The 26,582-nt window shown below is 70.8% G+C and overlaps 1 protein-coding gene across 1 annotated transcript in view; it reads left to right on the plus strand.

The window, feature by feature from the left end:
• Positions 1-26,582, plus strand: part of LOC311516811 (SCO-spondin-like) — a 129,641-nt gene that overhangs the window by 91,902 nt on the left and 11,157 nt on the right. Inside the window, exons 75-103 of the mRNA XM_084621145.1 lie at positions 38-84; positions 580-780; positions 1,979-2,149; positions 3,755-3,952; positions 4,130-4,226; positions 4,853-5,079; positions 5,404-5,553; positions 6,003-6,169; positions 7,482-7,642; positions 8,584-8,804; positions 9,676-9,717; positions 10,281-10,448; positions 11,036-11,245; positions 12,258-12,425; positions 13,286-13,417; positions 13,777-14,017; positions 14,584-14,736; positions 15,014-15,060; positions 15,156-15,326; positions 15,400-15,570; positions 16,237-16,395; positions 17,088-17,218; positions 18,824-18,948; positions 19,144-19,190; positions 20,870-21,151; positions 21,860-22,021; positions 23,065-23,181; positions 24,552-24,690; positions 25,267-25,469. Of these exons, the coding sequence (XP_084477271.1) occupies positions 38-84; positions 580-780; positions 1,979-2,149; positions 3,755-3,952; positions 4,130-4,226; positions 4,853-5,079; positions 5,404-5,553; positions 6,003-6,169; positions 7,482-7,642; positions 8,584-8,804; positions 9,676-9,717; positions 10,281-10,448; positions 11,036-11,245; positions 12,258-12,425; positions 13,286-13,417; positions 13,777-14,017; positions 14,584-14,736; positions 15,014-15,060; positions 15,156-15,326; positions 15,400-15,570; positions 16,237-16,395; positions 17,088-17,218; positions 18,824-18,948; positions 19,144-19,190; positions 20,870-21,151; positions 21,860-22,021; positions 23,065-23,181; positions 24,552-24,690; positions 25,267-25,469 (4,508 nt within the window). The remainder of the gene's footprint in view (positions 1-37; positions 85-579; positions 781-1,978; positions 2,150-3,754; positions 3,953-4,129; positions 4,227-4,852; positions 5,080-5,403; positions 5,554-6,002; positions 6,170-7,481; positions 7,643-8,583; positions 8,805-9,675; positions 9,718-10,280; positions 10,449-11,035; positions 11,246-12,257; positions 12,426-13,285; positions 13,418-13,776; positions 14,018-14,583; positions 14,737-15,013; positions 15,061-15,155; positions 15,327-15,399; positions 15,571-16,236; positions 16,396-17,087; positions 17,219-18,823; positions 18,949-19,143; positions 19,191-20,869; positions 21,152-21,859; positions 22,022-23,064; positions 23,182-24,551; positions 24,691-25,266; positions 25,470-26,582) is intronic.

The following is a 26,582-nucleotide window of genomic DNA, read 5'->3' on the forward strand; positions in this document are numbered from 1 at the left end:
ATGCCGCGGTCTCACTGCCCCTCCACTCCCTCCCCAGCACCTGCACCAGGGGGATGCTGCTCTGCACCAGCCTGCCCTGCCCTGGTGAGTACCCGGCCGGCCGCTGGGGGGTCGCCGGGGGTGGAGAGGGGCCCACGGGGTAATGGGGCCCCCAGGGGTGTGATGGGGGATGCAGAGGGTCCTAGGGTGGGATGGAGAATGGGTGCCCTGGGGGATGCCATGGGAGCGGGGTGGGGTCTAGGTGGGGGGCCCTGGGGTGGGAAAGGGGGAGGAGAGGGTCCCAGGCCACACACTGATTGGGTAGCAGGGTTGGAGGGGACATGGCCCCCCCCGTGACCCCCTTCCCCCTGCTCACCTCCCTGCTAAAGGGGGGGGGCAGGGGAGAAGGTGGAGGGTGGCAAGAGGAAAGGGGGCAAGGAGTTGGCGGATGGTGAGAGGAGAAGGCAGGGGGCAGCCAGGGGAGAAGGGGGGCAGGGAGGTGGGGGTGGTGAGAGGAGAAGGTGGGAGGTGGGTAGGAGGGGGCCTAGGCTGCTGGGAGAGACCCCCTGAGCGCCCCCTGCTCTGTGCCCCTCTCCCCAGTGGCCGGAGGCTGGTGTGACTGGTCCCCATGGACCCCCTGCTCCCGGACCTGCGGAAGTGAGGTGGTGACGCGGTACCGCGGCTGCACCTGCCCCACACCTCAGCATGGGGGGGCCGATTGTGCCGGGGCGCAGGAGCGTCACGGAGACACCGGCACCCAGCTCCAGCACAAGGAGTGCCCCTCGGCTGCCTTCTGCCCCGGTACGGCCCCGAGCCCGGCCGGCGGCCCCTCCCCCCGCCGGGTACGGCCCCGAGCCTGGCCGGCGGCCCCTCCCCCCGCCGGGTACGGCCCCGAGCCCGGCCGGCGGCTCCTCCCCCCGCCGGGTACAGTCAGCAGCCCCTCCCCCCGCCGGGTACGGCCCCGAGCCCGGCCGGCGGCCCCTCCCCCCGCCAGGTACGGCCCCGAGCCCGGCCGGCGGCCCCTCCCCCCACCGGGTACGGCCCCGAGCCCGGCCGGCGGCCCCTCCCCCCACCAGGTACGGCCCCGAGCCCGGCCGGCGGCCCCTCCCCCCACCGGGTACGGCCCTGAGCCCGGCCGGCGGCCCCTCCCCCCGCCGGGTACAGTCAGCGGCCCCTCCCCCCGCCGGCAGCCCCTCCCCCCGCCGGGTACGGCCCCGAGCCCGGCCGGCGGCCCCTCCCCCCGCCGGGTACGGCCCCGAGCCCGGCCGGCGGCCCCTCCCCCCACCGGGTACAGTCAGCGGCCCCTCCCCCCGCCGGGTACGGCCCCAAGCCCGGCCGGCGGCCCCTCCCCCCGCCGGGTACGGCCCCGAGCCTGGCCGGCGGCCCCTCCCCCCACCGGGTACAGTCAGCGGCCCCTCCCCCCGCAGGGTATGGCCCTGAGCCCGGCCGGCAGCCCCTCCCCCCACCGGGTACGGCCCCGAGCCCGGCTGGCGGCCCCTCCCCCCACCGGGTACAGTCAGCGGCCCCTCCCCCCGCCAGGTACGGCCAGAGCCCAGCCAGAGTCCCTTCCCCCCGCTGGGTACACCCCGAGCCAGGCCGGCAGCCCCTCCCCACACCCGGTATGGCCTCAGAGCCCACTTCTCCTGCCTGGGTACATCCCCAGTCTCCTCCCCTCCCAGGTATGGCCGCAGCACCTGCTCCCCCCTGCCTGGGTACTGCCCCAGAGCCCACTCTGCCCCCACAGGTACCGCCCCAGTGCCAGCTGCCATTGCCCTGGTATGGACCCTATCTGGAGCCGACACTGGGTCCCCCACCCAGATATAGCCCCAACCTCGAGACATTCTCCGTCCCTCCGGTATCCCAACCCCAGGCAGGGTCCCTGTGTTACTCTGGCCCGCAGCCCTGCCCACCCTGGGGGTTTACGGCAGGCCTAGGGGCTCCAGGCCCAGCCAGCCAAGGTTCGGGGAGCCGGGCTCACCTCTCCGGGGGTGGTTTGCAGTGGACGGTGGCTGGAGTTCCTGGGGGCCATGGTCGGCCTGCACCGCCTGCGCAGGGGAGTCGGCACGGAGCCGGGAGTGCAGCAGCCCCCCCGCCCGCTTCGGGGGCTTGCCCTGCCCCGGAGAAGCCCGGCAGAGCCGCGCCTGCCACGATGGAGACACCGTGTGTGAAGGTGAGAGACCGGCCCAGGCGCCGACCCCCCGAGGGGGCACTGCGCTGGGGCACGACGCCCAGCGGGGCCTTGCCGTGCAGAGCTGCGCCCAGCCCCAGTGTTCTGCCGTGGGAAATGGGGCCAAGTCCCCCTGGGAGCCATCGCTGGGCCTGGCATGGCCGCCCGGCCTCTGTGTGATCTTGCTCCCATCCCACCACACCCCCTCAGAGCCCCCCAGCCTCTGCCCCTTCCCGAGGTCACCCGGCCTGGCCCCGCACCTTGGCCCCCTTCACCCGGCCCGGCCCCCTCGCTGTCAGGCCCGTGGCCCACATGGCGGCAGCCCGGCTGCGGTGGAGTGGAAGCGGTGGCCAGGGCAGGGGCCGGGCCCAGGGGCTGACCGGGCCGCAGGACCTGCGGGGCAGGGCGCAGGGTAGCAGGGGCAGGCTGGGTGGAGCCGGACGGGTCGCTGCGCTTGTGGCTGAAGATCCAGCAGCGCTCACGGTGCCGCGATGCCACCCACGCCAGGGGCAGGGAGCGGCTGGGGACGAGGTGGGAATGCTACCCTGGCAGCCCAGCTGCTCCTTGGAGACCCGGCTGGTGGCCACCCCCACAGTCCTGCCAGCCTCATCCTCACCCCTGCCCATCTGCTGCCCTGGGCAGGGCTGATGGTGTCATGGAGTCACAGGTTGTACCCACTCATGGCCCCATGTGGTCCCTGGGGGGAACCCCCTTCAGGCCCCTCAGGGAGTCCCCTCACTGTGGACCCCTGGGGCCTCCACTCCCAGAGGGAGCAATGCCCCCCCCCAATCTCCCCATCCCCAGAGGGAGCAGTGCCCCCCGATCTCCCCACTCCTAGAGGGAATAATGCAACCCTGTTCTCTAGACTGGAGCAACTCTCAGCCAGCGTAAATCAGGAGGGTTTAGTGAGCGTCTGAACCCAGCCCAGGAAACTCTCCGGGCCGCAGGCCTGGCCTCCCTCAGCACAGCACATCTAGGTCTGTCCTGCATCCAGGGGGCTCTGCCTGCTCCCTCTCTCCAGTCCCGAGCCCGCCCCCTTCCCAGCTGGGCATCTGATATCACCTCCCCCAAGTCCCACCTCTGTCAATTGTCTTCTATCCAGGTAAACCTGGTCTCCTGGGCCCCCTCTCCCCTCCTCTGTCCTCTGGCTCCTCTGGCTGGAACCGGCTGGTCGGGTCACTGGGGTCCTCTCTCCGCAGCCCACTGTCCTGCCACCGTCCAGAACCGGCTGTGACTCCCGAGCTGGGCTTCCCGGTCACCCGTCGCTGGGTCTCCATTCTCCAGGCCGTTCGCTGGCCCCCTGTAACAACAAACTCCCTCTCCCACCACCTTGTTAAACCAATAACACCCAGGAAAACTGAGTCCCGCCCCCCTCTGCATGCAAACCATTGGAAAAACCAAGAGAACCCCCCACGTCGTCACAGATGGCTAGAGCGGCCTGTGTGGCTGCCTGATTTCCTTGCCGCTCCCTGTACAACCCGGGCATTGGCCGTGCTTCCCCCAGCACCGTGCCCGGCAGTGGCAGCCCTGGAGGGCAGTGTGGCCCACGCCGTGTGCCGGGCGCTGCCGGGTTTGCGGGTGGGGGTGACCCCAGCTCTCTCCCCACAGGCTGCGGCGGGGGGCAGGTGGCTTTCGCCTGTGGCAAACCTTGCCCACGCTCCTGTGAGGACCTGCAGGCGGACGCGGCCTGCCTGGACAGCCCCCAGTGCCAGCCCTCGTGCGGCTGCCCCGCTGGCCAGCTCCTCCAGGACGGGGCGTGTGTGAGCCCGGCACAGTGCTCCTGCAAGTACCGCAACGGCTCCCTGGGTGAGTGCGGGCCTGGGGCTGGCAGGGACGGTGCACCCAGGAAACCTCCACGGCCCGGGGGAGGGGAGGGGGCTTCAAGGAGGGTACAGGGGGCTGGGCACGGGGGAGCAGTGCAGGGGTAGTGGGGTGCGTCTGTGGCTTTACGGGAGGGTGACGCCCCCGCCCGTCTCCCCGCAGAGGCTCCGGAGCAGCAGCCCCTCTCGTCCTGGGCTGGCCCCGTGCCCTGGGAGTACGTGCAGCCTGGGCAGACGGTGTACGGGCCCTGCCAGAACTGGTGAGTGCTGGGCTCCGTGGGCACTCGGGGCCCCCTCCCCTAGGCACCCTGGGGGCTGGAACGGGGATGGCACTGCCCACATCCGTCCTGGGTAGCGGAGTCCAAACCCCCATCCCCGGGGGGCTGCGGGTGGCTCTGGGAGCTGGGAGCTGCTGGGCCTCGGGGCGGTCTAAGGGGCAGGTGCCACTGGCAAACCCCCTCACCGCAACCCACCCCCTCTCCAGGGCCCCGCCTGGCATCTGGCCAGAGATGGCTGAGGTAGCCAAGGAGACGGATACTCCCCCAGGCCTTGCGGAGCTGCAGCCTCTGTCCAGGGGCAGCCCAGGGCGGCTGGGCAGGGCCTTGGGCTCTGGGGCAGCGCCCGGGGCAGAGGGGAGGCCTGGGTGGCTCATCGGGGCTGGGCTCTGGGACAGTGCCCAGGGGGAGGGGAGGCCTGGGTGGCTCATCGGAGCTGGGCTCTGGGGCAGTGCCAGGCTTTTCTCTCCCAGCCTGGGCACCGGGCATGCAGGGCTCTAGTCTGTGGCTGCCCAGGGCTGGGACAGGGGTGTTGGATGCAGGTGCGGTTGTGGGCTGCGTGGCCGGTGGGCAGCCCCCCCGGGCGGTAACGCGCTCTCCCCTCCCCGCAGCACCTGTGAGGACGGGCACCTGCAGTGCCGCGCTGACCCTGCGTGCCGGCTGGACGGCGGCTGGGGGGCCTGGGGGCCGTGGTCGCCCTGTCCCCAGCGCTGCCAGGAGGGCACCCAGTTCCGCTTCCGAGAGTGCGATAACCCGGCCCCCCAACACGGGGGCAGGGGCTGCACCGGGGACAGCCAGCAGCAGCGAGCCTGCCACCAGGGCGAGCCACCCTGCCAAGGTGAGAGCCGGGGCATGGGGCACTGCAGGGGGGCATATTGGGGGTGCTGACCCCCATGCCCCACTGCACTGGGGCGACAGTGTTACAGGGCACATCCCGGCTGCGCCCAGGCCCTTTCCCTGCACAGCAGGGTCACGGTGGCACCTACAGACCCTGACCAAGCCGGGGCCTGTCTCCGTCTGGGACGTCAGAGCTCTGCCCCGGGAGCAGAGGCCTGGCGCGGGGGCAGCGGGAGGGCCGTGGGCGGACGAGTACCGGCGGGGGACAGACGGTGCTGGTGGTGGGGGCCCATGGTACCCAGTGTCTGTGCCCTGCCCCCCGCAGAGGAGGCGCCGTGGAGCGACTGGTCCCCGTGGGCCCCATGCAGCGTGTCCTGTGGCGGGGGAGAGCAGATCCGCAAGCGCCGATGTCGCCAGCCGGCCTGCCAGGGGCTGGCCGTGCAGAGCAAGACCTGCCACACCCAGGTCTGCCTCGGTGAGTGACCCCTGGGGAGTAACCGGCTCCCCCGGGGAATAACTGCCCCCCCCAGGGAGTAGCTGCCCCCATCTCCTGCCCCCCCCTCGGGGAGTAACTGCCCCCGTCTCCTCCCCCGCCCAGGGAGTAACTGCCCCGTCCCCTCTTCCACCCAGGGAGTAACGGCCCCAATCCCCGCCTTGGGGATTAACTGCCCCCTATTGTGAGAACTCCCCCACTGCCCTCCTTCCCTGACTGGCTCCCGCTCCTCGGGGAGTAACCCCCCACTGCCCTGTCTCAGTGAGTAGCCCCCAAAGATAGGCGCCCCCCGCATCTGCTGAAGAGCAGGGTGAGGCGGCCGGTGGGAGGAGGGCCGGGGCTGGCTCTGCAGCAGCGGGAGGGGGACAGGACACCCCCCTCCCAGGCCCCAAGCACAGGGAGCTCAGGCCTGTCTGTCGCCCTCCCCGCAGAGGTGGGCTGCCCGGCGGGGCGCCTGTACCGGGAGTGCCTGCAGGAGGAGGGCTGCCCGTACAGCTGTGCCCACCTCACCCGCCAGATGGACTGCTTCTCCGACGGCTGTGAGGAGGGCTGCCACTGCCCAGCGGGCACCTACCAGCACGACGGAGCTTGCGTCCAGGTCAGGCGCCCGCCGGCCGTTTCCTCGCTCTGCAGCGGGGCAGAGAGCAGCATGGCATGGGCAGCCCCGCTCAGCTTCCTGCCCATGGCACTTGAGCGAAGCCACGCCCCAGTGCATTGTGGGTGGGGGGATACGTGAGCGAAGCCACACCCCAGTGCATTGTGGGTGGGGGGATACATGGGCTAAGCCACGCCCCAGTGCATTGTGGGGGGGATACGTGAGCTCAACCATGCCCCAGTGAATTGTGGGTGGGGGGATACGTGAGCTAAGCCACACCCCAGTGCATTGTGGGTGCAGGGGTACATGGGCTAAGCCATGCCCCAGTACATTGTGGGTGCGGGGATACATGGCGTCATGGAGTCCCTGGGCGATGCTCTGGAACTGCTCCCCATGAAGCCAGTCAGGACTCTGGGGCAGTCGCCTTCCTGTGAGCAGCCTGTCTGCAGGACACACAGCTCACCCGGCTCCACCTTCCTGGGTCCGACCTCGGAGCATTCAGCATCCTCTGCCCCTCCGTGCGCTTCCCACAGCGAGTCCGCCCAGGCGGGGTCCTGGGGAAGCCAGGGGGTCCTGCCCCACAACTCCGCAGTCAGACGGGACTCTCAGCCGGCCAGTAAAACAGAAGATTTATTAGACGACAGGAACATGGTCTAACACAAAGCTTGTAGGTGCAGAGAACAGGACCCCTCAGCTGGGTCCATTTTAGGAGCCAGTGAGCCAGACAACCACGTCTGCACTTCACTCTATGTCCCAGCCAGCCCCAAACTGAAACTCCCTCCAGCCCCTCATCCTCTGGGCTTTGTCCCTTTTCCGGGCCAGGAGGTCACCTGATTCCTTTGTTCTCCAGCCCTTTAGCTCTCACCTCGCAGGGAGAAGGGCCCAGGCCATCAATGGCCAGGAAACAGGGTGTTGGCCATTCTCTGTGTCCAGACCCCTGCACACCCCTGCCCTCTAGGGCTCTGCAACAATCATACACCCTTACCCCACCCCCTAGAGACTTAAGAACTGCCTAGGGGAAACTGAGGCACCCCCACACTATTCAGAGGAAACATTAAGAACAGTCCCACTTCGTCACAGCTGGCGAGGCCGTCCCCGGCTGTGGGCGCACAGGCGGGGATGCACCAGGCCAATGGCCCTTCGAGCCCAGAGCCCTGCAGCATGGGGGTGGCTCTCTGGGGTGGCTGCGGCTGCTCTCAGGTGCCCGTCCACCAGCATTAGCCCGTGGCAGGGCAGAGGCCCAGTCCCTGTGTTCTCCATGCCGGAGGGGCGCCTACCCCCGAAGCGACCACCGCCGTTTTTGCCTCCCATGCAGGAGTGCCCCTGCCTGGTCACCGAGGAGACCCTGCAGAAGCTCCAGAACCATTCGGCAAACGCCAGCACCCTCGCGGCCGTGCTCACCTCCCAGGGCCGCTGGGTCCCTCTGGGCCAGGAGGTGCAGCCCCGCGACACCATCCGCTCCCCCTGCAGCACCTGGTGAGTCCGCCTGCGCGATGGCCCCGCCCCGGCTGCGGGGCTGTGTCTGCCATTGCGGCTCTGGCTCTGCAGGGGGGCTGGACCGAGCCTAGCCGGCGCTCCAGGACACCAGTGTCTGGGTGTGGCCCTCTTCCCTCCTCTCGCCCCCAGCGCTGGTTTGAGAGCTGCTCCTCCCAGATCAGTCAGAGCAAGGAAACCCTGCTCCACGGGGGGCTGAGCCGAACCCCACGCGCCTCCCCCAGGACTGGGATGGGGAACAGCGTGGCCCGTGGCTGGGAGCGTGGCCCATGGCTGGCAGCACAGCCAGCCTGATCCCACGGAACCACCTACACCCGGGGCCTGTGACAATGTGCTGAGCAGCCAGCGAGAGCTGGGAACAGGCCCCAGGAGGGCGACCAGCTGAGCTCTCCGGGTGCATCCCTCTCCCCAGGGACCGGCTGAGTCCCGGCCTGGTGGCTGCGTGGGACCTACAAACCCCATTGCAGAATGTGGGGCCGTGCAGGGCTTGTGCTTCTGGAACCTGGCTGGCTTAGAAGGGAATTTACAGGGTCTCAATGCTGGGAGCTACCAGCCTAACCCCATCCACCCAGCGCTTGTTCTGGGGCCGTGTACAGTTCTGGGATGTGAGCGCTGTGTGTGGGGTGGCCCTAGAGAGTGGGCTGGGCCAGAGCTCGGCAAGGCCCCACTACCGCCTTTCTGGAGTTGAGCCGTCCCAGAAACATCTGCTGCTCTGCCCGGGCTGTGCCCTGAACTGCCCCTTCCTTGGCTGCAGGGCCTTACTGCCCTGCCTCCCCAGCTCTGCAGTGGGCCCATCCACCCATGGGCTGCGTTCGGGACCTGCGTCTCTGCTACACCCTCCCCTGCCAGGGGCTGCCCCTCCTGATTGTTCGGACCCTGCCCGTGCTGGGCCGTTCTGACCTCTCCTGGCCGTTCCCTTCTAGCACCTGCCACAATGGCCAGCTGAATTGCTCCTTCACCCGGTGCCCACTGGATGGCGGCTTCACGCCCTGGAGCCCCTGGACACCCTGCTCCGTGAGCTGCGGGGGGTTGGGGCACATGACCAGGGCACGGGGCTGCACCAGCCCCCCTCCTGCCAACGGAGGGAAGGACTGCGTGGGCCCTCGGACTGACATCAAGTACTGCCAGACACCAGACTGCCCCGGTGAGTGGGCATTGGGGGCTCTGCAGACCCGCTCTCCCCTGTGCCCCCGGATTCCTCGTGGGGGCGGGCGAGACGGGCAGGGCTGGCCGTGTCCAGCCTCCCCTCCATGCCACTGGCAGTTAGCTCGCTCCACGAGTTCCCTGGGGGTTAGCACTGGCCCGGCAGATCCCTCGCTGCTGCTGGCTCTGGATGGACCAGCTCCAGCTGGCACTGGCTTACCCTCCTGGAGGCTCTGGCCTGTGAAAGTTGGGCACTGCCCAGAGGGGTCCCGACGTGGGCGCGTTAGAGCCCCCACCTGGCGAGCAAGCAGCTCTGAGGCCGGGGAGGCACTGTCCGCTCTGCTGCCATGCCGTGGCGCTCAGCAGGCCTGCCCGTAGAGCACAGCAAGGGCCACACGGGCCCCTTGGCTTTTCAGGCACGGCTCGCAGGCGCCCAGTGGTGGAGAACCTGCCCCGGCCCCGGCTGGCTGAGCTGCAGCGGCTCTGGTAGAGAGACCCGGGTGTGAGAACCCGCCGCGTCCGCGGGCCGGCTGGGCCCAGGGTCACTCCCTCCGCCAGGCAGAACTCACGCTGTTTCCAGGAGGCAGCGTCGGACTCAGCTCCAGCTGATGGCTGTCGTTAGCCATGAACATCCCCCCACCGACTTCACCTGCGCCTCCCACTGGGCCCCGGGCCCTCGGCTCGCAGACATCGCCTCCCCTGGGGTTCTCATGGCCGTGAGCCGGGCCCTCGCCACCCTTCTCTGGCTGCGCCGGTGAGCAGAGGGGCTGGTGCTGCTGGCAGAGCTCCTGCGGGCCGGCCCAGCCTGGCAGCGGGCATGCGAGGAAGCTGGCAGCCCCGTAACTCTCCCTTCTTTCTTCTGCCCTCCCCAGTGGCGCCTGGTCCCACGAAGGAGCCTGTCTCCAGTGTGCCAGGTGAGGGGAGAGGCGGGGGCTCCCAGGGGCCTGCTCGGGGCGGGCGGGCAGGGCTGTTACAAACACGGGGGTCAGAGCTGGAGCCTTGCCTGAGGGCCCTGCTTCCCCAGGAAGGGGAGAGTGCACCAGGCTCCACCGCCTGGCGAGGCTGCAGCCCGTCCGCTGACCCTGCAGGCGGAAGGGGCACAAGTCACCTGGCACCCCTCGCCCGCAGCCTGCGTCGAGTGGACGGACCCCGTGCTGGGCTCCAGGTCTGGGAGGGCAGTGGGGTCTAGTGGTTCAAGTGGGGGGTGGGGGAATCAAGGACTCCTGGGTTCTACCCCAGCTGAGGGGGCAGTGGGTTCTAGCGGTTAGAGCAGTGAAGTGGGAATCAGGACTCCTGGGTTCTACCCCAGACCTGCCATTGGCTCTCTGTGACCTTGGGTAAGTCCCTTCCCCTCTGGGCCTCAGTTTCCCCCTGTAGCAGGGCTGCGTTCCTGCTCCCCCAAGGGGTGGGGTCTGGAAGCGGTTTGAGGCCACGAGCAGTGAGTTAACCCCTGCTGCCCCCTTCCCCTACGCTCCAGGCTATGAGGAGGGCTTCAGCCTCTGGTCCCCCTGGAGCCCCTGCTCCAAAACCTGCACCGATCCCGAGTTCCCAGCCAGGAAAACCCGGACCCGGGTCTGTGGGGGAGGAGCCAACTGCACCGGGGAGTCGTTCCAGGAGCGGGCATGTAACCTGCCCCAGTGCACAGGTGAGGCATCCAGACCGGGCGTGTAACCTGCCCCGGTGCACAGTGAGACACCGGGCGGGGGGCCAAGGGATCCGAGCCACCCCCTGACCCCACGGGCAGGACAGGGCTGCAGTGCACCGGCCTGGCTGGGTGTGGGGTGCGGGTGCACCTCAGCCCCGGTCCATGTTCTGCCCAGCTAGGAGAGTCCCTCGAAGGGCCACAAGTGACGGGCGAGGAGCTGGGGCACCGACCAGCAGCCCCGGGTAGCAGGCCAGCACCAGAGCAGCGTGGGATCCCTGGGGCTGGGCAGCTGGGCAGAGAACAGGGGCTGCCTCCAGGGTGACAAGTGCACCATCGTCCCAAGTGCCCTGAACTCCCCTGCAGGGACCCCCCCAGCTCGCCCTGTCCAGCCCCCACAGGATCACCCACAGATCGCCCTGAGCTCCCCCTCCCTGCCCCCCAGCTTACCCTGCCTTCTGGCTCAGCCCATCCAAACCCTCCAGCTCACCCCACCCCAGGCCCCCGCTCACCCAGCCCGAGCTCCCTCCTTCCCTGCTGCGGAGCGACCCCCGGGTGGACTCACCGCATCTCTGCTCCGTGCCCCGCAGATGCGCCCCCGTGCCTGGGTGAGGAGTGCGCCGGCAGGAACTGCAGCTGGACCCCGTGGGCGCCATGGAGCGAGTGTTCCCGCAGCTGCGGCGTGGGCCAGCAGGGACGTCTGCGCACCTACCACCCCCCCGGCGAGCGGGGGCTCTGGTGCCAGGGCATCCTGACCGCAAACACCGAGCAGCGCTTCTGCAACCTGCAGGCCTGCAAAGGTAGGGCCGTGGGCACGGGGGATGCTGGTGTCGCTGCCCCAGGCCGGCTGCCTCGCCCAGGGGCGCACTGGCCCTCCGAGCCCCTCAGTGCCCCATGTCGCGCCCCTCGGCTGTACCTCACATGGAATGGAGGAGCCAGGAGATTAACCCCTCCCTGCCCGCTGGCTGTGACACGCTGTCACGGAGTGTGGGGGAGTCCGGGCCCTGCACCCCAATTCCTGGGATTCACCGTGACTCTCAGCCAGCCGATAAAAGAGAAGGTTTATTGGACAACAGGAACACAGTCCAAAACAGAGCCTGTGGGTACCCCCAGGACCCCTCAGTCAAGTCCTTCTGGGGGGCAGGGAGCTTAGGCCCCAGCCTTGGGGTTCCCTGCGTTTGACCACCCAGCCCCAAACTGAAACTCCCTTCAGCCCCCCCTCCTCTGGGCTTTGTCCCTTTCCCAGGCCAGGAGGTCACCTGATTCCTTTGTTCTCCAACCCTTCAGCTCTCACCTTGCAGGGGGGAAGGGCCAGGCCATCAGTGGCCAAGAAACAGGGTGTCGGCCATTCTCTGTGTCCAGACCCCTGCACACCCCTGCCCTCTAGGGCTCTGCAATGATCATACACCCTTACCCCACCCCCTAGAGACTTAAGAACTGCCTAGGGGAAACTGAGGCACCCCCACACTATTCAGAGGAAACATTAAGAACAGTCCCGCTTCGTCACACACGTCCACAGCCCCAGGCAGAGTGGGCACCCAGAGCACCCCCGCCTTGCTGATGGTGCCACACGTGGACACTGCCACCGGCTCTTCCCCTCTGGGATGCACCCGCAGCCAGTGCCCAGCCCCAGGGGAGGGTTTGGCCCAGGGCAGCCTGGCGTGAGCTGGGAGGGTCGGCCGGGCCTCGTGGTGAGGCCTGGGCAGAGCCCTGTGCCCGCGGCTGGGGGCCGGGCTGCGTCTGGCATTAACGGCTGTTCTCCCCTCCCCCGTCTCTCCCCCCACCATGCCTGTCGGCGTCTCCGCGAGCCAGTGGCCGGAGCCTGGTCCAAGTGGAGCCCGTGGTCGTGGTGCGACCGCACCTGCGGTGGGGGCCGCTCCGTGCGCACTCGTACCTGCACCAGCCCCCCGCCCAAGAACGGAGGGTCCCACTGCCCAGGGGAGAAGTACCAGGGGCGCGTCTGCAACCCCCGGCCCTGCGGTAGGGAGTGCGGGGGGCTGGGGAAGGGGCGCTCCAGGCCTTCTGCGCTGGGAGGCTGGCGCCTGGCTGGACGGGGGCCATGGAGGGAGGGGCCCTGGGAGCTGGGAAGGAGGCTCCCCGTCCCTCCAGTGCCCGTCATAGGCAGAGTGAGCAGGGTGCACGGCCTGCCACCCGGCGCTCCCAGCGCTGAGCCGCCAGGCCCAGGAGACACTTGGCACTGGCCGAGTGCAGCTGGGGGCACGGCCTGGGGGCATGCAGGGCCAGTGCAGGGTAGTGGGATCTCAGGTGGGAAGCCCCACACACCTGGCTGGTGCACTTAGGGGGCTCGCCCTGCCCTGCCCCCTGCTGCCCAGCACTGCCAGCTGGCACATGGCACCTGGCCTGGCACACCCCATGGTAGCCCCAGAGCTGGGCTGTGCAGCCAGGCTCCACTCCCGGAGCAGGGAAGGGGCAGGTGCTGTGCTTCACACTGCAGCCCCCAAAGGTGGGGGCACCAGAGGGCACTCGGGGTGGGGGGTGGGGAGCAATACCAGGGGAGGGACCCCCGAGCTCGAAGAGGACTATGGAGCATTTGGCATTGTTAGGGGCAGAGACACTACGTGACTGGTCTCCGCCCAATCCCGCCCTGCCACCCAGATCAGACCCGGGGCCCCTCCCCAGCCCTACCACCCAGATCAAACCCGGGGCCCCTCTAGCCCTGCCCCTCCCCTTCCTGCCACCCGGGTCAGACCCGGGGCCCCTCTAGCCCTGCCCCTCCCCCCGGCTCTCATTGCCCAGCCCTGCCCAGGTGAGGGGCTGTATCTGTGGGGCTGCAGGGAGGGGTCACAGCCCTGGGATAACCAGTCCCCATTGCACCCCAGAGGAGGGATGCCCGCCTGCCATGGCCATGGTGGACTGCGCCAACAGATGCCCACGCCATTGCTGGGACCTGCAGGAGGGCATCACGTGCCAGGACGGGGAGGCCTGCGAGCCCGGCTGCCGCTGCCCAGACGGTGGGTGCCCTGTGCAGAAGGCTGGGGCGAGAGGGCACTCTGGGGGGCTGGGGGACCGCTGCCTTGGTGTTATTCACCCCCTGGGACTCCTCCTCTGCAGGGCTGGCCAAAGCCCATCCTCTTGAGAACCCCGGGGTCCCCAAGGGCCTGCAGAGCCGGGGGCCCTTTGCCAGGGTGCCAAGTCTCCAGATGGGACCTAGGACTCGGCTCCTGCGTGCCGAAAGCAGGGGTCACGGCGACTCTGGGAGGCGTGCGGGGTCTATGGCACCCCGGAGAAGTCCTGGTGGTGCCCAGCAGAGCCCTCCCGCCGTGCCCGGGGCAGGGTCTCCGGCGTGACCGTGTCCCCCGTCCCCGTGCAGGGACCCTGGAGCAGGACGGCGCCTGCGTCTCCCCGCAGCACTGCGAGTGCACCGATGCCCAGGGGCACAGCTGGGTGCCAGGCAGCCTGCGCCACGACGGCTGCAACAACTGCACCTGTTCCGAGGGGCGGCTGCTCTGCACCCACCGCACCTGCCCCCCCAGCCAGTGCGACTGGAGCCACTGGTCCAGCTGGTCCCAGTGCAGCGTCACCTGTGGGGACGGGCTGCAAACCCGGTTCAGGTGAGGGGCCCCGCCCAGGGCTTCCCTGCTCGCGGGACAGGAGACCCCAGGCTGCGGGAGCTCCAGCCCCAGCCTACCCCAGCAGGAGGCGCTGTGGGGAGCGGGGCGGGGCGCTGGCTGGGGGGAGATCTCAGCAGGGGGCGCTGTGGGAAGGGCTGAGAGCGCTGGCCGGGGGGGGCTCCTGGCAGGGAGTGCTGGGGGGAGGGGGCGGGAGTGCTGTCTTGGGGGGGGGCTCCCAGGAGGGGGTGCTGTGGGGTGGGGGTGGGGCTGCTGGCTGGGGGCACCGTGGGGTTGGGGCAGGGTGCTGGCTGGGGGGGAGCTCCCAGCAGGGGGTGCTGTGGGGTGGGGGTGGGGTGCTGGGGGTAGGGGAAATACCAGCAGGGGGCACCGTGGGGGTGGGGCAGGGTGCTCCCAGCAGGGGGTGCTGGGGGGCGGGGCTGGGGCTGCTGGCTGGGGGCGCTCCAGTGCTGAGTGCCATTCCCCTGGGCGCCCAGGGCACGGCCAGCCCCTGCCCCCATGGGCTTGCTGGGCCCGTCTCACGCTCTCCCCTCTCCCTTCCTTTCCAGGACGGCCACGTCGGGCTCCTGGGCCAGGGAGTGCCAGAAGGAGCAGCTGCAGACCCGGCCCTGCCCCCAGGGGCCCTGCCCCCCGCTGTGCCCACACCAGGGCTGGGAGAGACGCCTGGGGGACACCTGGCTGCTGGGCGAGTGCCAGCAATGGTCAGTGCCCCGGGGGGGCAGCCGTACCAGCCGTGCGCCCTCCTGGCAAGGGGCCCGAGTGTTCGCTGGGACTCAGTGGGAGCCGGGGCACCGGGGATCCGAGCTGGGTGGCCGTGCGCCAGTCCCTGCCCACGGGTACAGTGGGGCTGACCCTGCCCTGCCTCCCCAAGGGGCGATTCCTGAGGGTGTGGGCGTTTGGGCTGGGCATGAGAACTCAGCGCCACCCGGGGGACCCCACCCCATCCGCCCTGACCATCTGTCTGCCCCTTCCCCCTAGTATCTGCACCCCGGAGGGCATCTACTGCCAGGACATCGCATGTGCGGGTGAGTGCCCCTACTGGAGCTCCTGGCACCCTGCCCCCTACTCCCTTCCGCTGAGGGGAACCCCCCCCCGTGCTAACCCTGCCCGTCTCCCCCAGTGCACGGCTCCTGGACACCCTGGTCTCCCTGGTCCGACTGCCCCGTGACCTGTGGCAACGGCACCCACGTCCGCACCAGGGCCTGCATCAACCCGCCTCCGCGCAACAACGGCTCGGACTGCGCCGGCCCCGAGGCCGAGGCCCAGGGCTGCGCTGCCCGGCCCTGCCCAGGTAAGTGGCGCCCGCCTGGGCTGGGGAGGGGACCCGGAGCCCGCGCCCCTGCTGACCCTGTCCCCTCCCGCAGCGGCCGAGCGATGCGACTGGTCGGCCTGGAGCCCCTGCTCACGCGTCTGTGGTACCGGTCTGGCCAGGCGGACGGGGACATGCACCTGCCCCAGCCCCGAGGGTCCCGGCACCCCCTGCAATGCCAGCGCCCGCCAGGAGGTGGAGCCCTGCTACCTGCGGCCCTGTGAAGGTAGGGGCATCCCCTGGGGACGGCGAGGGTGGTGGCCAGCCCCGAAGGAGCGTGCGCTCAGCCTGCCGTGGTACCCCTGTCTGGCCTGCTCGGGGCGGGGTGCCCTGCATGAAGAGGAGCTCGTGGGAGTGTCGGATCCATGGGGTCGGGGCTGGCCTTGGAGGAGCCCCCGCAGTGCGCCCGACCCCCCAGGGTCCCCTCCAGGGCCAGCCGTGCGGCCTCCCTGCCTCTGAGACGCAGCTCCAGCCCTCCTGCTTCCCCCCATGGCTCAGCCTGCTCAGCGACCCGCCCCCCCCCCCCCCCCCCGTCTCTTAACCTGCTCTCAGAGCAAATTTCGGGCAGCTAGGCACAGTATAGGGGAAACTGAGGCACACATCGGGCTCTTCTTCCCTGCCCCCAGAGCACTTCCTGGCTGAGGGGGCAACTGAGGCAGGGGCTGAGGGAAGGGGGCCTGGCCAGAGTCAGTTAGGAGCCAGGACCAGACTCAGCTGTCCTGGCTCTCCTGGACTCACGGCCCCTTCTCTGGCTCCCCACCGGGAGGGTCCGGCAGCAGCTGCCGTGCCCCGGTCCCAGGCCAGTGCCCAGCCCCCCATGGCCACTGGGGACTGGGCGGGGCTCGAGGGCACGTGCCAGGCTGCCATGCTGTGCCCCTCTCCTCTGCCCCAGGCGACTGCTCCTGGAGCCCCTGGACGCCATGGACCCAGTGCTCCTGCAGCTTCCTGGTGCAACAGCGCTACCGGAACCAGCTGGGCCCGGGCCCCCAGGGGGCGCTGTGCGTGGGGCTGGACGGCCAGTTCCGCACCTGCAACGCCTCCCAGTGCTCGGGTGAGGGCGGGGCCGGGGCACGACTGGCTGGGCAGGGACCCTGGGGGGCAGCTGCGGGGGGGAGCTGGGGCAGGGACCCTGGGAGGGAGCCCGGTGTGAGGAGCCGGGGCAGGGACAATGGAAGGGAGCCCGGTGGGGCGGGGCAGGGTGGGTTGAGGCAGGGACCCTGGGAGGGAGCCCGGTGTGGGGAGCCGGGGCAGGGACAATGGAAGGGAGCCCGGTGGGGTGGGCTGGGCTGGGGCAGGGACCCTGGCGGTGGAGCCCAGCAGGAATTCTGCTCTCACGCCCGTGGTTGGTGCTCCTCCCCTGCCCCGGTCAGAGAGCGCCTCCTGCAGGATGGACCCTGCCCTCCCCACTCCCGAGCCCAGGGGACTCCCCCCTCCAGCACTGTCCTCACCCCCACCCCCCGCGCTGGTGCCCGGGCACCCCTGGGACTGCCCTTTCTGAGGCTGCAGTGTCTCCCATAGAGGGGAGAGCACCCCCTGGGGGCACCCAGAGCCATTTGTTCACCCCTCCTCATGGTGGGTCCCCTCTGGCCCCTCGCCCTACCCTGAGCCCCCCCCGCCGGGTACCTGGCCGTGGGGCCATCGGACACCCGGGTAGCTGTGATGCTGCAGGCCAGGCGGGAAGCCTCATCCCCTCCCGGCTGGCAAGCCCTGTGCTGGGGGTGACCCTGTGCCCCTGCCCCGCAGAGGCCAGCTGTGAGCCTCCCTTCGAGTTCCGGGAGTGCGGGTTCCCCTGCGCCAGCCTGTGCTCCACGCTGCAGCGCCAGGAGCTGTGCACAGACATCCCGCTGTGCCTGCCCGGCTGCTACTGCCCGCAGGTGAGGGGCGCGGGGCCAGGGGCGTGTTGGGGGGTGCGGGGGGCTCTCAGCAGGAGAGGGGCGCGGGGCCAGGGGCGTGTTGGAGGGTGCGGGGGGCTCTCAGCAGGAGAGGGGCGTGGGGGGCAGGGGCGTGTTGGAGGGTGTGGGGGGCTCTCAGCAGGAGAGGGGAGTGGAGGGGCAGGGGCATGTTGCGGGGTGTGGGGGGCTCTCAGCAGGAGAGGGACGTGGGGGGCAGGGGCGTGTTGGAGGGTGCAGGGGACTCTCAGCAGGAGAGGGGCACGGAAGGGCAGGGACACATTGTGGGGCTCTCAGCAGGTGAGGGGCGCAGAGGGGCAGGGACACATTGGGGGCTCTCAATAGGTGGGGGGCAGGGGCGTGTTGGGGGGTGTGGGGGACTCTCAGCAGGAGAGGGGCGTGGAGGGACAGGGGTACATTGGGGGGCTCTCAGCAGGAGAGGGCAGGGGGAGCGATCCCAGCCAGCCCTGCCTGGCAGGCGCTGGTAACTGGAGGGACTCACTGCTGCAGGACAATGTCGCAGTCTTCGGAGGAGGCATAGCTGGTCCTGAGCAAGGGGCCGTACTGGGGCCGTACTGGGGCTCTCGGCCCTCCAGCTGCAGGGCGCGCCTAGCCCAGCTGGCCAGCAGGCACGTCCCCGTGGCAGGCTCCTGCCTCTCAAAGGCACGAGCGTGGGGAAGGGCCCTGGGCAGCTTTCTGGGCCAGCAGGGCCAGTGCTTGGCCCCCACACAGCAGATCCCCGACTGCCATGGCGGAGCTGCAGGGAGGCGGTGAGGCCTCGGCAGGGGCAGCTCCCTGCTCCTCACAGCCCTGCCAGTGCCCAGATACCTAGGGGCGAGGAACAGACCCCGAGGGGGGCAGGGCACTGGGTACGGATTGTGGGGAGGGGCACTGAGGGAATGACGGGGGGCAGGGCACAGACCATGGGGAGGGGCACTGAGGGAACGACGGGGGGCAGGGCACAGACCCCGGGGGGGCAGGGCACTGGGTACGGATCGTGGGGAGGGGCACTGAGGGAATGACGGGGGGCAGGGCACAGACCCCGAGGGGGGTAGGGCACTGGGTACGGATCGTGGGGAGGGGCACTGAGGGAATGACGGGGAGCAGGGCACAGACCCCGGGGGGGCAGGGCACTGGGTCCGGATCGTGGGGAGGGGCACTGAGGGAACGACGGGGGGCAGGGAACAGACCCCGAGGGGGGCAGGGCACTGGGTACGGATTGTGGGGAGGGGCACTGAGGGAACGACGGGGGGCAGGGCACAGACCCCAGGGGGGCAGGGTACTGGGTTCGGTTTGGAGGGAGGGGGGATGGGCACTGGGGGAGCGACGAGGGGCAGGGCAGAGATCCCGAGGGGGGCAGGGTTCGTGGGAAGGCACGGGGGCATCTAGTGAGACAGTCGGGGCCGGGTGCCCCCCGGCAGTGGGCTGGACCCAGCTGGGTGTGGGCACTGGGGGCAGCACCCTCCCTGGGGTATCTACCGCTGCGCTGGGCAGAGCCTGGGGCAATGGGCTGGGGCACCTGCTCCTCAGGGCAGCCCGGCTGGACCCAGGGCTTTGCCCCCTCTCACCCTTGCTCCTGTGCCCCGGCAGGGCCTGGTGGAGCAGAGGGGAGCCTGCGTGCCCCCCGCACAGTGTGGCTGCCTCCACCTGCGCCCGGGCGAGGGGCCTGTGTACCTGGCGGCAGGGGACACCGTGCTCGTCGGCTGCAAAGAGTGGTGAGTGCCTGGGCAGCGGGGCCGGACCGCGGGGGGCCTGGGGGCATGGCATGTTCCCCGGCCTGGCAGGGGGGACCAGGCCAGCCCAGGGCGGGTGGCTGCTCTGTGCAGTAGGGGGTCGCCAGGCGGGGCCGGTGGGGCCAGCAGCAGGACCGTGGGCGCGATGGGCACTAACCAGCCGGTTTGTCTCTGCAGCGTGTGCCAGGAGGGGGCGCTGCAGTGCAGCAGCCAGAGCTGCCAGGGTAAGTACCCTCCCCCGCCCACCCACGGGCATCAGGGGGGCGCCAGGAGCAACCTCCCCAGGGGTAGATCTGTGGGGGTGGCACTGTCGGCCCGAGACAGGACTGAGCCGCATGGACCCTGGACGGCTCCGGGCCCCGCTCGCTCCGTCCCCTGGCACCAGGGCAGGGCCCTTCTGAGATCTCTGGAGTGGGGGAGCCAGCCTGCCCCCCTGTCGAATCCACCCCCTGCCCCCCAGCCAGCCTGCCCCCCATACCCACCCCCTGCACCTGCCAGCCTGCCACCCCCAGCCAGCCCTACCCCCGATACCCACCCCCTGCTCCCCCAGGCAGCCTGCCCCTGCACCCCGATACCCACCCCCTGTACCTGCCAGCCAGCCTGCCTCTCAGCCAGCCCTATCCCCGATACCCACCCCCTGCCACCCCAGCCAGCCTGCCCCTGCAGCCCTATACCCACCCCCGTACCTGCCAGCCTGCCACCCCCGGCTAGCCTGGACCCCTGATCCCCACCCTCTGCACCTCCCAGCCAGCCTGCCCCTCAGCCAGCCCTATCCCCGATACCCACCCCGTGGCCCCCAAACCAGCCTGCCCCTTCCCCCCTATACCCACCCACGTACCTGCCAGCCTGCCACCCCCAGCTAGCCTGGACCCCCGGTATCCTCCCCCTGCCCCCCAGGCAGCCTGCTACCCCCAGCTAGCCCCTATCCCCGATACCCACCCCCTGCCCCCCAGACAACCTGCCTCTGCACTGCAATACCCACCCCCTGCACCTCCCAGCCAGCCTGCCCCCCAGCCAGCCTCTATCTCCGATACCCACCCCCTGCCCCTGCCAGCCTGCCCCTGCACCCCGATACCCACCCCCTGCACCTCCCAGCCAGCCTGCCACCCCCAGCCAGCCCCTATCCCCGATACCCAACCCCTGCCCCGCAGACAGCCTGCCACCCCCAGCCACCCGTATCCCCACCCTCTGCACCTCCCAGCCAGCCTGCCACCCCCAGCCACCCCTATCCCCAATACCCACCCCGTGCACCTCCCAGCCAGCCTGCCACCCCTAGCCACCCCATCCCCGATACCTGCTCCCTTCCCCCCGCACGCCAGCCTGCCCCCATGTCGATACCCACCCCCTGCACCTCCCAGCCAGCCTGCCCCCCAGCCAGCCACTATCACCCGCCTGCCACCCCAGCCAGCCTGCCCCAGCACCCCTATATCCAACCCCTGTACCTGCCAGCCTGCACCTCCCAGCCAGCCTGTCCCTGCACCCCGATACCCACCCCCTGGCTCTCCAGCCAACCTTCCCCTGCACCCCTATACCCAACCCCTGTACCAGCCAGCCCCTATCCCCGATACCCACCCTCTGCCCCCCCAGCCAGCCTGTCCTACCCTTCCAGGGGCACATGGCCTCTGCCCGTGGCCTAGCTGCCCCCTCCGCTGATGCAGGCCCGGGCCAGTCTGGGTCTGCGTCCCTGCCAGCTCCTCTGCCCAGCCCCGCTCCCCAGGGTATCGGTGCCCCTCTACTTAGCCCCCTCCCCCGGGTGTCGGTGCCCTGGGCAGGGCAGCGGGAGCTGGGCAGACGGAGGGAAACTCCGCACCGTGGCCCTCTCTGCAGACGCTGACCCTGTTGCCCGTCCCGTGGTGGCGTCAGTGGGGCTCACGGGCCCTGCCTGTGGCTTTTGCCCCACCAGGCCTGCTGCCCCTCAGCGAGTGGTCGGCCTGGACGCCCTGCACCTCCTGCCTGCCCCTCTCAGCTCTCCGCCCTGGAACCCTCTCCGTGCTCCTGGCGCAGCACGGCGGCTGGCAGGACAGTGGGCACCCCCAGCCAGACATCGGCCCCCTGGCCTCGGTGCAGCATCGCTACAGGGTGTGCCTGGACCCCCAGACCGGCCTGCCCTGGGCCGGCGAGGCAGCGCTGTGCTCAGCCGAGCTGCAGCACGAGCAGCTCTGCCCCAACCCCCACCTCTGCGAAGGTAACTGGGGCAGGGGGCTGCAGCGGGGCGCACGGGGCACGGCTGGACGGGGTCACTGCTCGGATGGGAGACGCCCAGAGAAACCCACCTGCTGCGGGGAATGGAGGGGGCTAGCCCCTCCGTCAGCACTGGCCCCGGTGCCCCAGGGTGGCAGTAGGGGGTGCTGGGCTGCAGGGAGCGGGGCGGGGGCTGGGCAGGGGGCAGGGGCTGCGGGGAGCGGGGCGGGGACTTGGCAGGGGATGCTGGGCCACGGGGAGTGGGGCAGGGGCTTGGCAGGGGGCGCCGGGCTGCAGGGAGCGGGGCAGGGACTTGGAAGGGGGTGCTGGGCTGTAGGGACGGGGGGACTCAGGTGGGGGCGCTCTACCCTCTGTCAGTGCTGGCCCCACATGCCCATCTCAGGGTGTTTAGCTGGGGCTCTGGGAGCCTCCCTCCTCCCCCCCACCTGGCTCCCTCGATCCCCTGCCCCCCAACTGGGTCCCCTCCTGCACTGCTGAGCCTGCTGCTGCCAAACAGCCGTCCTACCCCAGCAGTGGCTGCATTTCAGTGGCGGGTGGATGCGCCCAGGGGCGGAGGGTGTCCGGGACATGGAGCGAGCAGGGGCTGGCATCCCTGCTGCCCCACGGGCAGGGTGAGGAGCGTGGGGCCGGGAAGGGCCCGTGGGGGGGCGTGCTGTATGCCCAGCGCTGCAGCTCTGGCTCTGGCTCTCAGATCTCTGCCTGTGGAGTGAGTGGAGCCCCTGGGGCCCATGCCGGGAGCCCTGCAGCGGTGGCTTCCGGCTGCGCCGGCGCCACGTCCGGGACCCGGCCGAGGACAGGCAGTGCTGGGGAGCCCGGGTCCAGTCGGAGAGCTGCAACACGGCCGCCTGCCCAGGTAACCCGGCCGGGGCCCCGCCGCCCACCCGCGCCCGGCGCGGGGCCCCGCCGCCCACCCGCGCCCGGCGCGGGGCCCGCCGCCCACCCGCTCCCGGCACGGGGCCCCGCCGCCCACCCGCTCCAGGCACGGGCCCCGCCGCCCACCCGCGCCCGGCGCGGGGCCCGCCGCCCACCCGCTCCAGGCACGGGGCCCACCGCCCACCCGCTCCCGGCACGGGGCCCCGCCGCTCACCCACACCCGGCCAGGGCCCCGCCGCCCACCCGCTCCCGGCCCCGCCGCCCACCCGCACCCGGCACGGGGCCCCGCCGCTCACCCGCACCCGGAGCAGAGCCCCGCCGCCCACCCGTGCCCGGCACAGGGCCCCGCCGCCCACCCGCGCCCGGAGCAGAGCCCCGCCGCCCACCCGCGCCCGGAGCAGAGCCCCGCCGCCCACCTGCCCCCGGCGTAGGGCCCCACCCACCTGCACCCGGAGCAGGGTCCCACCCACCTGCTCCCGGCACAGGGCCCCGCCATCCATCCACGCCCAGCACAGGGCCCTGCCACCCACCCATCCTTGGCACAGAGCCCTGCCATCCATCTGCACCCGGCACAGGGCCCTGCCATCCATCCACACCTGGCACAGGGCCTTGCTGCCCACCCATGCCCGGAGCAGGGCCCTGCCATCCATCCGTGCCCGGCACAGGGCCTTGCCTCCCCCTCAGGACCATCCCCGGCACAGGCCCTGCCAGGCGTTGTGAGGGTTCCCAGTCCCCCGTTCATGGTCGCCCCGTGGCAAGCAGGGCCCTTGGACTGGGCTGTTGGGAGCTGGGGGGATGGGAGCTCCCCGCTCGAGAGCTGCGCCCCGTCTGGCTTTCCTGCCGCGCCCTGGGGGAGGGGATGCCCAGCGGGGCGGGGAGCTCCAGACCCAGCCGGGTGTGGCTGGGAACCTGCCCGCCGGGCATCTGACGGACTCTGGCTCTGCCCCTCCTGGCCATGCCCTCAAGTGGGGCTGGCTCCAAGGCAGGAATGGGGGCTCCCTGACTGCCCGTCTGTGCCCCCAGGGGAGGAGTGCGAAGATCGGGGCAAGGAGCATGCCCCGGCCTGCGCCAACCGCTGCCCCCGCACCTGTGCTGACCTGTGGGACCACGTGGAGTGTCTGCAGGGGGAGTGCAAGCCAGGTACCCGCCCCCGCTTACCCCCAGCTGTACCCACCCCACAGCACTCACCCAGCCCCTCGTCCTCCTGCCCCACATTACCCAGCCCCACGGCACTCACTCAGCCCCCTTGTCCCCCCCTATCCACCCAGCCCCCCAGCACTCACTCAGCCCCCTTGTCCTCCTGCCCCAAGTTACCCAGCCCCACGGCGATCACTCAGCCCCCTTGTCCCCCTCTATCCACCCAGCCCCACGGCACTCAGCCCCCTTGACCCCCCATCCACCCAGCCCTCACCCAGCTCCCTTGTCCTCCTGCCCCAAGTTACCCAGCCCCACGGCGATCACTCAGCCCCCTTGTCCCCCCCTATCCACCCAGCCCCACGGCACTCAGCCCCCTTGACCCCCCATCCACCCAGCCCTCACCCAGCTCCCTTGTCCTCCTGCCCCAAGTTACCCAGCCCCACGGCGATCACTCAGCCCCCTTGTCCCCCCCATCCACCCAGCCCCACGGCACACACTCAGCCCCCTTGACCCCCCATCCACCCAGCCCCACAGCACTCACCCAGCTCCCTTGTCCTCCTGCCCCAAGTTACCCAGCCCCACGGCAATCACTCAGCCCCCTTGTCCCCCCCCATCCACCCAGTCCCACAGCACTCACTCAGCCCCCTCGTCCTCCTGCCCCACATTATCCAGCCCCATGGCACTCACTCAGCCCCCTCTTCCCCCCCATCCACCCAGCCCCACAGCACTCACCCAGCCCCCTTGTACTCCTGCCCCACATTATCCAGCCCCATGGCACTCACTCAGCCCCCTCTTCCCCCCCATCCACCCAGCCCCACAGCACTCACCCAGCCCCCTTGTACTCCTGCCCCACATTATCCAGGCCCATGGCACTCACTCAGCCCCCTTGTCCCCCCCATCCACCCAGTCCCACAGCACTCACCCAGCCCACTTGTCCTCCTGCCCACATTACCCAGCCCCATGGCACTCACCCAGCCCCCTCATCCCCCCCATCCACCCAGCCCCCTCATCCTCCTGCCCCACATTATCCAGCCCCACGGCACTCACTCAGCCCCCTTGTCCTTCTGCCCCTCATTACCCAGCCCCACGGCGCTCACTCAGCCCCCTCATTCCTCCGCCCCATCTGTACCTAGCCCCACGGTGATCAGCCAGTACCCCTTGTTCCCCCATCCTTACCCGATCCCACAGCACTTGCTCAGCTCTTCTCCCCCCATCCATAACCAGCCCCACAGCTCCCACTCAGGCCCCCCAGCCCATCCTGCCATCCAACTGAACCCCACATCCTGTTCAGCCCCCACCTCTCCCTTCCTGCAGTCTCAGTCCCAAACTCAGGGTGCCTGGTCCCAACCCCTGACCTCCCGCTCCTCCGCTAGGCTGCCGGTGCCCCGAGGGGCAGCTGCTGCAGGACGGCGTGTGCGTGCCAATCCTGGCCTGCCGCTGCGGGCTGCCCACAGCCAACGGCACGCGGGAGCTCTGGCCGGGGCAGGCGGCCGAGCTGGACTGTCACAACTGGTAAGGAGCGGGCAGCCGAATGGGGGCCCGGATCCTCCCCCCGAGCTCCGGAGGGGCTGGCCGGGCGCCTCGCTCTGGGAGGGGACCCTGGCCCGGGGAAGGGCTAGCGTGGCCCAAAGGGAGCCACGCAGGAGACACCGCCAAGGGACGTCTAATCCCAGCAGGCCACAAAGGGGTCTCCAGAGCCAGGCCGGGCTGGCCACCCGGGTGCGTCGACCCACTGCCATGGGTTTGTCGATGGGGTTGGCAGTGACCGTGGCACCCAGCGGGAGTGGGCTGCCAACATGGGAGGGCGCAGAGCCGGGAGCGGTGGCCCTGCGGAGGGTGGGAACATTCTCCAGGAAGCCCGAGGGCCGGCACGTAGGAGCAATGTGAGGAATGTCTGCCCCGAGCTGGGGGCCTGGCAGCTGGCAGTGCCCGGAGAGAGCTGGGCGGGTGCCCATCACCAGCGGGATGTGGGCTGGGCGCTGCTGGGTAGTTGCTGAGGGGCTGAGTCCAGCCATTGGGCAGGGGCAGATCGTGTGTGCGGGTGTGTGTCTGTGACCCCCCCTCCCCGAGCCGTCTCTCTGCCTGCAGCACGTGTGCGAACGGCATCTTCGCCTGCCCGGATCCGGAGTGCCCCTCCTACGGGCCCTGGGCGGAGTGGAGCCCCTGCTCCGTCACCTGCGGGGGAGGCAGTGCCCTCCGGCACCGCCCCTGCCAGGAGAGCCCCGCTGGGGCCCCCTGTACCCCCGACGGCATGGAGGAGATCACGGAGTGCAATCTGCAGCCCTGCCCGGGTGAGTGCCGGCCCCACGGCCCTGCCCCGGTGAATGCCAAACCTACTGACCTGCCCCAGTGAGTGCCGGCCCCCCGGCCCTGCCCGGGTGAGTGCCAAACCCACGGCCCTGCCCTGGTGAGCGCCAGCCCCCGCGGCCCTGCCCGGGTGAGTGCCGGGCCCCACGGCCCTGCCCGGGTGAGTGCCAGCCCCACGGCCCTGCCCGGGTGAGTGCCAGCCCCTCGGCCCTGCCAGGGTGAGTGCCGGCCCCCCGTCCCTGCCCGGGTGAGTGCCGGCCCCCCGTCCCTGCCCGGGTGAGTGCCAAACCCACGGCCCTGCCCTGGTGAGCGCCGGCCCCCACGGCCCTGCCCTGGTTTGTGCCCGGGTGAGTGCGGCCCCGTGGCCCTGCCCGGGTGAGTGCCAAACCCACGGCCCTGCCCTGGTGAGCGCCGGCCCCCGCGGCCCTGCCCGGGTGAGTGCCGGGCCCCCGCGGCCCTGCCCGGGTGAGTGCCAGCCCCACGGCCCTGCCCGGGTGAGTGCCAGCCCCTCGGCCCTGCCAGGGTGAGTGCCGGCCCCCCGTCCCTGCCCGGGTGAGTGCCGGACCCCCGTCCCTGCCCGGGTGAGTGCCGGCCCCCCAGCCCTGCCCGGGTGAGTGCCAAACCCACGGCCCTGCCCTGGTGAGCGCCGGCCCCCACGGCCCTGCCCTGGTGAGCGCCGGCCCCCACGGCCCTGCCCTGGTGAGCGCCGGGCCCCACGGCCCTGCCCGGGTGAGTGCTGGCCCCCCAGCCCTGCCCGGGTGAGTGCCAAACCCACGGCCCTGCCCTGGTGAGCGCCGGCCCCCACGGCCCTGCCCGGGTGAGCGCCGGCCCCCACGGCCCTGCCCGGGTGAGTGCCGGGCCCCATGGCCCTGCCCGGGTGAGTGCCAGCCCCTCGGCCCTGCCCGGGTGAGTGCCGGCCCCCCGTCCCTGCCCGGGTGAGTGCCGGCCCCCCGTCCCTGCCCGGGTGAGTGCCAAACCCACGGCCCTGCCCTGGTGAGCGCCGGCCCCCACGGCCCTGCCCTGGTGAGCGCCGGGCCCCACGGCCCTGCCCGGGTGAGTGCCGGCCCCCCAGCCCTGCCCGGGTGAGTGCCAAACCC

The sequence above is a fragment of the Lepidochelys olivacea genome, assembly GCF_965140295.1.
Source record: "Lepidochelys olivacea isolate rLepOli2 genome assembly, chromosome: 2".
NCBI classification, from domain to species: Eukaryota; Metazoa; Chordata; order Testudines; family Cheloniidae; genus Lepidochelys; species Lepidochelys olivacea.